General features: G+C 40.4%; 1 protein-coding gene across 1 annotated transcript in view; it reads right to left on the bottom strand.

Annotated features, from left to right (window-relative positions):
• IGF2R (insulin like growth factor 2 receptor) overlaps positions 1-12,899 on the bottom strand; it is a gene marked incomplete in the record, with an annotated part of 598,770 nt that overhangs the window by 47,506 nt on the left and 538,365 nt on the right. Inside the window, 2 exon segments of the mRNA XM_053711175.1 lie at positions 6,782-6,925; positions 9,525-9,639. Of these exon segments, the coding sequence (XP_053567150.1) occupies positions 6,782-6,925; positions 9,525-9,639 (259 nt within the window).

Below are 12,899 nucleotides of genomic sequence, written 5' to 3'. Positions count from 1 at the left end.
TCTTAAAAACAGGAGGGGGGACGTAGGGAATACCTGGTTTATCCCACTCCCTTGTAACGATATCCGCAATCCTCTTAGGGACCGGGAACACATCAGTGTAGACAGGAACTTCTAGATACTTGTCCATTTTACACAATTTCTCTGGAACCACCATAGGGTCGCAGTCATCCAGAGTAACTAATACCTCCCTGAGCAGTAAGCGGAGGTGTTCTAGTTTAAATTTAAAAGCCAACGTATCTGAGTCTGTCTGGGGAGCAACCTTTCCCGAATCGGAAATTTCTCCCTCAGACAGCACATCCCTCGCCCCCATTTCAGAGCGTTGTGAGTGTATATCGGATACGGCTACTAAAGCGTCAGAATGCTCAGAATCTGTTCTTAAAACAGAGCTATCACGCTTTGCAGGTAACACGGGCAGTTTAGATAAAAACACTGAGAGGGTATTATCCATAACTGCCGCCAAGTCTTGTAAGGTAAAAGAGTTAGACGCACTAGATGTGCTAGGCGTCGCTTGAGCGGGCGTAACTGGTTGTGACACTTGTGGAGAGATTAACGGGCTAACCTCATTACCTTCTGTCTGAGAATCATCTTGGGCCACATTTTTAAGTGCAACAATATGTTCTTTAAAGTGTATAGACATATCAGTACAAGTGGGACACATTCTGAGAGGGGGGTTCCACCATGGCTTCTAAACACATTGAACAAGGATTTTCCTTGGTGTCAGACATGTTTAACAGACTAGTAGTAAGGCAAACAGGCTTAGAAATCACTTTAATCAAGTAAAAACACACTTTGCAAAAAACGTTACTGTGCCTTTAAGAAATAAAAAAGGCACACAATTTTCCAAAACAGTGAAAAATGCAGCAAACTTTTCGAAATTTTCACAGTATGTACCTAAAGCATTAGTAAGATAGCACAACTAGAAATAAAAACGATTAACCCCTTAATGCCCAAATCGGATTGATAGTAAGCTAACAGACCGGTTAAAACAACTTCAGCACCTTGGCACAGCTCTGCTGTGGCCCTACCTACCCTTAGGAGTCAGATTTGTGGGGAAAAAGCTTCTTATGGGTCCTCAAACTGTAGCAGGACCATGTGAAACAGCCTGAAGTTCTAGTCACTATAACTGCGCATCTGAGGCGCAAAATTAGGCCCCTCCCACCTTACTCCGGTGCTGTGAGGCCTAAAGAATCACTCCTAAGTGTTTTAATAATAGCCATGTGGGTAACAACCCCTGAAAGAAACCCAAAGGAACCTTCAAAGTGTCTCACAAAAACGATATCTTTCAATAAAAACTGTTTGTGTCAACCAGCATAAATTAGCCCTGTTTTGTAAGCTAGCAATTCCATACTTAGTCTTTGAATCCAGCTTACCCTTCCCTCATGGGGATCTTATCAGTCTTTTCTAGCATTATCACAGTCTTGTCTAGAAATAAATGACTGAACATACCTTATTGCAGCCTGACCTGCAAACCGTTCCCCCCAACTGAAGTTTTCTTGTACTCCTCAGTCCTTTGTGGGAACAGCAGTGGATTTTAGTTACAACATGCTAAAATCATCTTCCTCCCTGCAGAAATCTTCATCTCTTTTCTGCTAGAGAGTAAATAGTACACACCGGTACCATTTAAAATAACAAACTTTTGCTTGTAGACAATAAAAACTACAATTCTAACACCACATTCACTTTACCCTTCCGATTGCTTAGAGCCGGGAAAGAGAATGACTGGGGGTGGAGCTAGAGGGGGAGCTATATGGACAGCTCTGCTGTGTGCTCTCTTTGCCACTTCCTGTAGGGAAGGAGAATATCCCACAAGTAAAGGATGAATCCGTGGACTGGATACACCTTACAAGAGAAATGTATACTTACCTGATAAATTCATTTCTTATAAGATGGTGAGAGTCTCCTAGTCATCAAATAAGGGAATTTTCATTTCCTGACCACTAGGAAGAGGCAACAGACAACCCAACACATCAGATCTTTAAATCCCTCCTACTTCCCATGATTCTCAGTCATACATATAGCCAAGTAGATGAGGGGGAAAAAAAGCAGGAAAGATAAAACCATGCAAAGAAGTGCCAAACAAGTACTGCTGCCACCTGAACAAAAAGAATGGATGGGGCTCGTGGAATCTCATCATCATGAAAAAAAAAAATTATCACATAAGTAAAATTTTGTTTTCTTTCATCAGATGGTCCACCAGTCATCACACGTGGGAATCAATACCCAAGCAGTGGAGTACAAAAGACCATTGTGAATTGTGGGGAGCAACAGTGAAGGCAGGACGTAACTAGAGCCTGCATACCTTTCCTGCCAAAGGAAGCCTCAGAAGAAGCATACACATCCCAGTGATAAAACTTAGAAAAAGTGTGTGAAGAAGACAAAGTAGCTGCCTTACAAATGTGATAAATAGAAGCCTCATTACGAAAGGGCCAAGAAGTAGTAACTGCTCTAGTGGAATGAGCAGAATGTGCACACGGAGAGTTGTCCCTGCAACCAAATAAGCCTTGCGAATTAAAGCTTTAAGCAAAACAGCCATAGCTTTCTGACCTTTCCGACGCGCAGAAAAATGTATAAAAAGAGAAGGAAGTCTAAAATCTTTTGTGGCTTCCTACATAATATTTAAAAGCTCTTATACACATCCAAGTTGTGGAGAAGATGATCCTTGGAATTCTTTGGAGCTGGACAAAAAGAAGGAACCACAATTTCCTGATTGATAGTATCTGTAGATAGCAGCTCAGGAAGAAAAGAATAGCCTTAGACTTATGAAAACTCAGAAAAGGAGAATTGTATAACAAAGCTGAAAGCTTAGAGACCTGTCTAGCTGAAGAAATAGTAAGAAGAAAGATAACCTAAGATAAAAAAATGAAGGTCTAAACCATGGATTGGCTCAAAAGGAGGAGTTTCAAGAACTCTCAAAATCAGATTAAAAATTCAATGAGGATAAACTGAACAAATAACTGGTTTAAAGGGACAGTCTACACCAAAATTGTTATTGTTTAAATAGATAACACTTTTACTACCCATTCCCCAGTTTTGCACAACCAACATTGTTATAATAATATACTATATAACATTTAAATCTCTAAATTTCTGCCTGATTCTAAGACACTACAGACAGCCTCTTATCACATTATTTTTTAAATTAGCTTTTCACAACAAGACACTGCTAATTCATGTGTGCCAAAAATAGTTAACATTGTGCTCTATCCTGTAGAGTTGTGCATGACCCAGCACTAATTGGCTAACATGCAATTCCATAGATAATAGTCATGTGATAAGGGGGCTGACAGAAGAGGCTTAGATACAAAGTAATCACAGAAGTAAAAAGCATATTAATATAACCATGTTGGTTGTGCAAAAATGGGAATGGGTAATAAAGGGATTATCCATCTTTTTAAACAACAAACATTTTGGGGTAGATTGTCCCTTTAATTCTGATCAGAGCCTGAACAAAGCCCGAAAAGCCAGGAATTTTAGCAAAACACAAAGAGCCAACATTTGACCCTTTAGAGATTTGACCCTTCAGAAAACTGTCTGATAAACCTTTATCTCAGTCTTCCTGCAAGAATTCAAGAATTCTAAAAGAATTCAAATGATAACTTTTGCAAGAACACCACGCAAAAGAGATATTCCAGACCTTATGAAATATACCTCTGGAAACAGATTATGTAGCCTGAATCAGGGTATCAATAACCTGGTCAAAAAAATCTCTCTGAGACAGAATCAAGCGTTCAAATGTCATGAGTTGTGAGATCTTGATAAAAGAAAGGTGCTTGGCCGCAAACCAAAATGAGCCACGCCGGAGGAATCAGAATTGCTCAGGCTTGTTACTGCTTGATTCCGGTTATCACTATGGATAGCAACACAAATGGAGGAAAAATGTAAATCAAGTTGAACAACCACGGGACAACTAAGGCATCAGATTTGTCAGAGGGTCCAGAGACCTGACACAATACAGAGGCAGTTTGTGATTCAAATGAGAGGCCATGACATCTATCTCTGTCAGACCCCAAAGTCTCACAATTTGGTTGAAAACTTCCCGATTCCCCTCGGTTAAGATACTGGCAACTGAAAAGTCTGCCACCTCATTGTTCACACCCAGAATGTGGATGGCAGAATCTTGCAAAGATGACCCTCTGCCCAACTCAAGATGCCATCACCTCCCTCATCACTAAGGAACTGTGAGTTCCTCCCTGATGACTGAATTAGGCCACAGCCGTGACATTGTCTGACAGGAATCATAAAATAGGCAACAGAGATCCCTTTGACGATGTACTAGCACATAAGCTGCCTAGAATTGGAAAGAAATTCAACATTCCACAGTGATAGATTTACATATTAAACATGCAGCTAAAAAGCAAACATGATACCCAGATTTGACCTTAACTCCCACAGCTACAGGTCCAGAGACTTGAACTGCACCACTTTGCTCTATTTGAAAGACACAGTACTCCAAATATGCCAAAAACTCTAACCCCCCCACCCCCCCCAAATTATGCCAAGGTGGTTAAAATGTTTGTACAACCACCAGGTGATGTGAACACAATAACTAAAGTCCTGTGTCTGTAAATAGCCACTGAGAAGGTAACTATTCTACTTACCTGGCAAACTGTTCCTCAAACACACGAATGGCAGTCTGCAATCAGTAGAAGGTTCCATCAAAGGAAGTGCAAGCATGGTTCAAAGGATCTGTCAAGAAACAGCAGACTGTAGTCTAGGGGAACCGGCAGATACATCTGTCAGGAGGCCCCCTGAGGGGGCATATGGGTCTCAGATCAGTTAGTGAAACCCTAAAAACAACCTGAGGATCAGAGCACTTAATTTGCTCTCTTCTCCTATATAGGCAAAGAAGAAGAAAACAATAGTCTAGGGTAGGCATCCTCAAACTTGTCCCTCCCGAGGTTTTGAAACTACATTTCCCATGATGCTCAGCCAGCATATAAGTTGGCTGAGGATTATAGGAAATGTAGTTCCAAAACCTCTGGAGGGCCAAGTTTGAGGATGTCTGGTCTAGGGGAATACCTGGAATGTGAGGTACAACAAAGTGTCTAGAATATAGTGTTTTGCACATACTAGAGGGCAAGGAAAATATATCCCACAAGGGATAATCTTGTGGACTCTCACCATCCTTTGAAATAATTACTGTCCAGTAACCTAGAGTCTGATGAGACTAAATGAGACAAATATAGTCAGATTATCAAAGAGAATTTGAACATAAGTGAAATAGCAGAAATACTGGCAGCTGGAAACCAAAAGGAGTAAACTCACCAGAGGTGTAAGGACAAGTGCAAAAACGAAATTTATGCTTACCTGATAAATTTATTTCTCTTGTGGTGTATCCAGTCCACGCATCATCCATTACTTGTGGGATATTCTCCTTCCCAACAGGAAGCTGCAAGAGAATCACCCACAGCAGAGCTGTCTATATAGCTCCTCCCCTAACTGCCACCTCCCAGTCATTCGACCGAAGACAAGCAAGAGAAAGGAGAAACTATAGGGTGCAGTGGTGACTATAGTTTAAAAATTTAAAAAACACCGGCCTTAAAAAGACAGGGCGGGCCGTGGACTCGATACACCACAAGAGAAATAAATTTATCAGGTGAGCATAAATTTCGTTTTCTCTTGTAAGGTGTATCCAGTCCACGGATCATCGATTACTTGTGGGATACCAATACCAAAGCTTTAATACACGGATGAAGGGAGGGACAAGGCAGGCGCTTAAACGGAAGGCACCACTGCCTTTAAGACCTTTCTCCCAAAAATAGCCTCCGAAGATAAACTACACTAATGCACCACATCTCTTTAGCTACTTCCTATCTTGTTGAGAGCTGCAAGAGAATGACTGGGAGGTGGCAGTTAGGGGAGGAGCTATATAGAAAGCTCTGCTGTGGGTGATCCTCTTGCAGCTTCCTGTTGGGAAGGATAATATCCCACAAGTAATGGATGATCCGTGGACTGGATACCCCTTACAAGAGAAATAATAAGTGTGGCCCAGAAATATGTTGAAAAAATACCTCTCAGCACCGAACTGAATAAAATCGGAAGCCAAAGCAATAACAACACCCAATTAATGCATCGCCATATACATTTTAACATATATTTTTCAATGCAGAGTGTGCCAAAAAAGATTTATTGGCATGCTAATATAATATATTGTGTATCAACACAAAAAAAATAAACAAAAGACATGAGATGCATGTCTGAAACATCCGTACACAGACATGTAACATCGACAGCACACCACCAGAATATCATTATAGCAGCACAGACATGTAACATCGACACTACACCACCATAATATCATTATAGCAGCACAGACATGTAACATCGACACTACACCACCATAATATCATTATAGCAGCACAGACATGTAACATCGACACTACACCACCATAATATCATTATAGCAGCACAGACATGCAACATCGACACTACACCACCATAATATCATTATAGCAGCACAGACATGCAACATCGACACTACACCGCCATAATATCATTATAGCAGCACAGACATGGATCATATTACCTAACTGCAGCTCCATATGAATATATTTGTGTACATTAAATTTGCCCAAACAAATAATAAACACCCTGTCCTAAACAGGCAGGGAGAGGAGGTGTATCTGCCCATAAAATAAATATAGCACAATGCGTTTAGAATACATTTGAAAATGTAAAACTATGTTACAGGAAAATAAAAGGGATTCCTATAAATATTTTAATAGGCAAGACCTGTAAAAACTAGAGCGTATAAAATGAATTAACACAAAATTTCACTTACTTGTAATAAATATCAGTCAAATTAACATTTACACCGTTGTCGAGATGTATTACTCCATTATTCATCTGTGCTTCTTTTGGAGTTACTGCACAAGCTGCACGAGATTCCCACGTTATATGATATTCACAAAGTTCTTCATCAAACCTGGAGTAAAAAGCAGAACTGCCATCAATTAAAATAGTTGTAAAGGCATTTTTCTATGCATTAATTTGTGGTGAATAACATATTAAGGTGTTTAGAATCATGTTGTTGCTTCCAAGATTGGGCTAAAACTATGTTTTACTAATATTTAACTCCAAACATGGCAATGACCTCAAAATAATATTTTTTAAATCAAAAGAGGATTTCAAACCACCATCTCTATAATCTATGATATTTCTCGCCTTTCCCTTTACGGAAAAAAAGAGATCTTTTAAGGGGGCTTTTCACAATCAACATTGTTATATTAATATACTTTATAACATTTAAACCTCTAAATTTCTGCCTTTTTCTAAGCCACTACATATAGCCTCTTAGCACGATTTTTTATCAGCTTTTCACAACAGGGGAGTGCTAGTTAATGCGAGCCATATAGATAACATTGTGCTCTCTCCCGTGGAGTTGTGACTGACAAAGCACTTATTGGCTAATTTGCAAGTCAATAGATCATAAATACATAGCCATGTGATAAGGGGTCAGAATAGGCTTAGATACAAGGTAGTCACAGAGGTAAAAAGTATATTAATATAACTGTGTTGGTTATGCAAAGCTAGGGAATGGGTAATAAAGGCGATATCTATATTTTTAAACAATAACAATTTTGGAGTAGATTTTCTCCTTTAACACCTTGGGATGTTTTCAATCAAATTATAACTGGCAATATATTTTATGTTCTTGTGGTGCTTTAATACAAACATTTAATTCAAGAGTTTAATAAAAAGTATTTTCTTGTTGACTTTTATCTTCATTTTATTTATATTGGCATTACAACAATGATTTTAAGATTCTCTTATTTCTGTCATCCATAAAGTGTTTTTTTACTTTTGTTATTAACAAAATAAATAGTTTTAAAAAGGACAGTCGACCATAGAATTGTTATTGTTTTAAAAGATAGATAATCCCTTTATTACTTATTCCCCAGTTTTGCATAACCAACACAGTTATATTAATATTCTTTTTACCTCTGTGATTACCTTGTATCTAGGAACCTTTTCCCAGCCCCCTGATCACATGACTGTGACTGTTTATTATCTATTGACTTGCAGTTAGCATTGTGTTGTGCTAAATCTTAAAGGGACAGTTTACTCAAAAATGTTCTCCCCTTTAATTTGTTCCCAATGATCCACTTTACCTGGTGGAGTGTATTAAATTGTTTACAAGTAGCTCCTTTACCCTTATATTGGCATTTGAAATTGTTAATTTAGCATGTGGTATCCCCACCTATTCTGAAAGTTTGTGGCCGCGCGTACCAGCTATAGATAAGCTTTGTAAACACAGCCAGCAGAAGAAATTACACTCCCAGTGTGATAAAGCAGAGATAAGGTAATACAATGTTGATTTTCCATTGTTCTCTCAAAGTATTGGTGATTGTTTTAAGGACACAAAATCAGAGCTTTAATATACAGAAATAAACCTTAAAAAGCTAATTTTCATACATTTTTTACTCTGCAGTTGGTAAAAAAAGCAATTGTAAACACATTAAGGGAAAAAACTATTTTACAGTATACTGTCCCTTTAAATAACCCCCTGTGCCTGAACACAGTGTTATCTATATGGCCCACGTGTACTTTCTGTCTCTTTGTGTTGAAAAGAGATTTTAAAAGCATCTGATAAGAGGCAGCCCTCAAAGGCTTAGAAATTAGCATATGAGCCTACCTATGTTTAGTTTAAACTAAGAATACCAAGAGAAAAAAGCAAATTTGATGATAAAAGTAAATTGGAAAGTTGATTAAAATTAAAAGTCCTATCTGAATAATGAAAGTTTAATTTATACTAGACTGTCTCTAAGTTTATTTAAGAAGTGGTAAATGTAATCCTCTAATAGCCATTAGAGTTAGCAAGTTTATATAGTTATCTAAACTGTTAAAGGGACATTGTACACTAGATTTCTCTTTGCATAAATGTTTTGTAGATGAGCCATTTATATAGCCCATCTGGGGGTGCTTTTATAAAATATATAGTGTTGATTATTTTTAAAGAACAGTGTGCTGATTTTCAGAATCCTAACCAAGCCCCAGAGTTTTAAATGTATACTGATATCTACAGACTACACATTGATTCTGTTTACATAATGGGCCTTTTCATATGCAGGGGAGGGTCTACTCTCAGCCCCTTTCTGTGGGTGTCCCTGACTAACCTCATCAACAGTGCTAAACTGGGAGCTTCTAAGTAAGTTTTTAAAAGGATTTACACTGGATTTTTATATTAGCATCTGTGCATATTTTACTTTATAGTAGTGAATATTTATAGGGTTGCCACCTCAGCCATGTTTTCCTGGACACTTACAAGTTACACATGCTGCAGGGTGTGCAGGGAGGAATATGAATAGTGCAGTCCAGAAACACAATACATGTTCCTCCCCGCACACCCTGCACCATGTGTAACTAATAACGAGGTGGCAACCCTAGTCTATTACATGCAGTTAAATTACAATTAGTGTATACTGTCCCTTTAACATCCCTTGCAACTAAAAGAGATGAAATTATTAAAATCAATCCAGTTTTAAGCTTTCTTGAATTAGAAATAAATTGATGCGTAAACTCACTTTTGAAATGTTGGTTTATCAACTGTTGTTGAACATTTCAGCTCTATAATAGTGGCCAGCTTTCTGCCTTTTACACAGGGATCTCCATTTGAATATTTTACATATACCACATCATCTGTGAAGACAAGACAAAAGGAAACAAAGTGAGAATGTTTCAAACCTCTACAGCCGAACAAAACAGTATAACCTTCCCCTTTTTCTCTCCAAAGAGCACGATTTTAGAATTATACAACATTCTACGTTTAGTATGAGTTTTCAAGGTTGTTTTTCTTCTTTTTTTTTTTTTTTTGGGGGGGGGGGGGGGGGGGGGAGGGTTATTTTTTATAGCAGGGTTCTTAAAACCACGGATCAGAACCCATTGCTGGGTCACACCACCATTTTTACTGGGTTGCAACTTGTGTGTGCGTTGTAGGAGTGTGCACGTGTGCGCGTGGTGTGTTGTATAAGACTGTGTGTGTGCGCGTGGTGTGTTGTATAAGACTGTGTGTGCGTGTGTGCGTGCGTGGTGTGTTGTATGAGACTGTGTGTGCGCGTGGTGTGTTGTATGAGACTGTGTGTGTGTGCGCGTGGTGTGTTGTATAAGACTGTGTGTGTGCGCGTGGTGTGTTGTATGAGACTGTGTGTGTGCGCGTGGTGTGTTGTATGAGACTGTGTGTGTGCGCGTGGTGTGTTGTATGAGACTGTGTGTGTGCGCTTGGTGTGTTGTATGAGACTGTGTGCGCGTGTGCTTGGTGTGTTGTATGAGACTGTGTGCTCGTGTGGTGTGTTGTATGAGACTGTGTGTGTGCGTGGTGTGTTGTATGAGAATGTGTGTGTGCAAGGTGTGTTGTATGAGAATGTGTGTGTGCGTGGTGTGTTATATGAGACTGTGTGTGTGCGTGGTGTGTTATATGAGACTGTGTGTGTGTGTGTGTGTGTGTGGTGTGTTGTATGAGAGAGTGTGTGTGTGTATGTGGTATGATACTGTGTGTGTGTGTGTAAGCGCGCATGTGTGGTGTCCACTCTGGTACTGGGAACCAGAGAACTCTTTCCTAAGTTTATATTCCATCCATGAGATTGAAGAAGAAGTAGAAGAGCCCTCGAATGGTCTTCTGCCAGCCGGCAGGACAGAGCCTGGACTAGGATGTCATCCAAATAAGGCGCTACTGCAATACCTCTGGATCTCTTGTTCTGCTTGTATTTATTCAAAGATTGACATGGTTTCCAAGTTCCCTTGGAATGATCAGGCTTTGCAGAGGGCTTCTGGCGTTCGGGATTTATCCAAACAAAAATGGATGAAAATTAGGACCCTGTCCTTTAGGTTTGTTGTTCTTATCCCGCTGTAAAAAGGCACCCTTGCCCCCAGTGACTGTGGATATGCTAGAGCCCAGTCCTGGACTGAAAAGAACCTTCCCCTTAAATGGAAGGGAAAGCAATCTAGATTTTGAAGTCATGTCAGCAGACCAAGACTTCAGTCACAGAGCCCTACGGGCTAGAACAGAAAAGCCTGATGTCTTGGCATTCAAGCAAATAATCTGCATATTTGCATCGCAAATAAAAATTAGCTACCCTCAAGGCCTGAATTCTTTCCTGGATTTCATCAGAGGGAGTTTCCACCTCTATCATCTTCGACAGAGAGTCACACTAATAGGTAGCGGCTCCCGCCACCGCAGCAACCGCTGCTGCAGGCTGAAATAAAAATCCTGTATGCTGAAACATCTTTCTCAACATAGTTTCTAGCTTCTTATCCATGGGCTCCTTAAATGATGAACTATCCTCAAGCAGGATAGTGGTGCGCTTAGCAAGGGTGGAGGTACTTCCATCCCCCTTAGGGACAGACCCCCACAACGCTAATTGGGAGTGAGGAACAATTTCTTAAAGGGAGAAGAAGGGGAAAAAGAGGATCAAAGTCTTTCCCATTCATTCTTAATAATATTTGCCATCTTAACGGGAACCGAGAAAGTTTGTGGCACCACCCTGTCCTCATAAACCTTATCAAGCTGAGTAATAGAAGGTTCCTCAGGTAACTTAGGTTCCGGAACCTCTAACGTAGCCAACACTTCCTTTTAACAGAAAGCGTAAGTGCTCTATCCTAAATCTAAAGTCTGGTTCCTCCGCAGCCGGAGGCCTAGAGGCAGCCAATTCCGACCCAGAAAGAGCCTCCTCTGAAGTATCAGAGGCGTCTTCATCAGCGGATAATCTAGTATCAGAGAAATCCAGCAAGTTGTTAGATGACCCCTGGGAAGGATAGCAGTATTTAAACGTTCGCTTGTGCTTAGCAGGGCGAGGTAAAGCACTAAAGGTCGCAGGCACTGCCGTTTGCAACTGTTCAGAAAAGTCTGGCGGTAAGAGGGCCCCTCTCGAAGGAGGATTCGTCATGCAATGGACAGCTGAATGTGTAATAGGAGATGATTGCAGGGAATGCACCTCATGGGACAGAGACCCCTCAGAGGTGGACGGCTTAGTGGTACTAAACATCTTGGTCTTTTTAGACATAACTACCTTATCAAGGCATGTGGAACATAATTGAGTAGGTGGGAATACCATAGCCTCCTCAGAATAAAAACAGGTATTAGATCTGGGTAAAGAGGGAGTACCCACTAGCGCATCAGAGTCCTCCATAGCTTGCACTTTTAAAATGAACTATAGAAAAAGTAAATGGCACCTTTATACCCCCTAATGGCCGGGGCACTCACCACCTCCTATGACCCAGGCCCCACAGAGAAACCGCTTCTTCTCCTGTAAACCTCACGGCCAGGTAAGAGGAAGTTAATGAGGCCATACCCGGTCACATGGAGTGCCATGCAGGACTGCCCTTGCTACAGGAGGAAAAGCGCGCCAAACTGACAGGCTGCGCAGTTATCCAAAACGAAGTAAAACCTGAATATTCCCACATCTGCCAGAGCCTCATCTCACACATGTCGCAGCATAAAACATAATAAAGCAAATCATGTATAAATCCCCCCTGTTCAATAATCCCCTTCCAGAGATATTAACCCTTGATTCCATACAGATAAAGGAGTCACACTGTGACCCTGTATTCTTACATTATCATATGAAATAAAATGAAACTATCTTACCGGAATCATCGCCGTGGAACAGACACACAGCCTCTCAAGTTTGACAGTCTTGTAGCATCGCACCCGACATGGACTTGAGTGATAGAAACAGGCAGTGAAACTCGTCAACACTGATTGCTTAGGAGTTGTTTATACGAGTCTGGATGGTTTCGCAGAAAGACTCTCCCTGCCTCTCCAGACCCTAACATTTGTCAATGTTCTCACTGAGAGGCTGACAAGACTACTTAAAACTCCAGTCCCATACCGAAGAGTACAACCCTCCATAAGAGACTACTCCGAATCTTCCGACACTTCTCTGCCATCCTCCTGTGACGAA

This window comes from Bombina bombina, chromosome 4 (assembly GCF_027579735.1).
Source record: "Bombina bombina isolate aBomBom1 chromosome 4, aBomBom1.pri, whole genome shotgun sequence".
In the NCBI taxonomy this organism is placed as follows: Eukaryota; Metazoa; Chordata; class Amphibia; order Anura; family Bombinatoridae; genus Bombina; species Bombina bombina.
The sequence above is the reverse complement of the archived record's forward strand: the minus strand, read 5'-3'. Positions and strand labels throughout refer to the sequence as shown.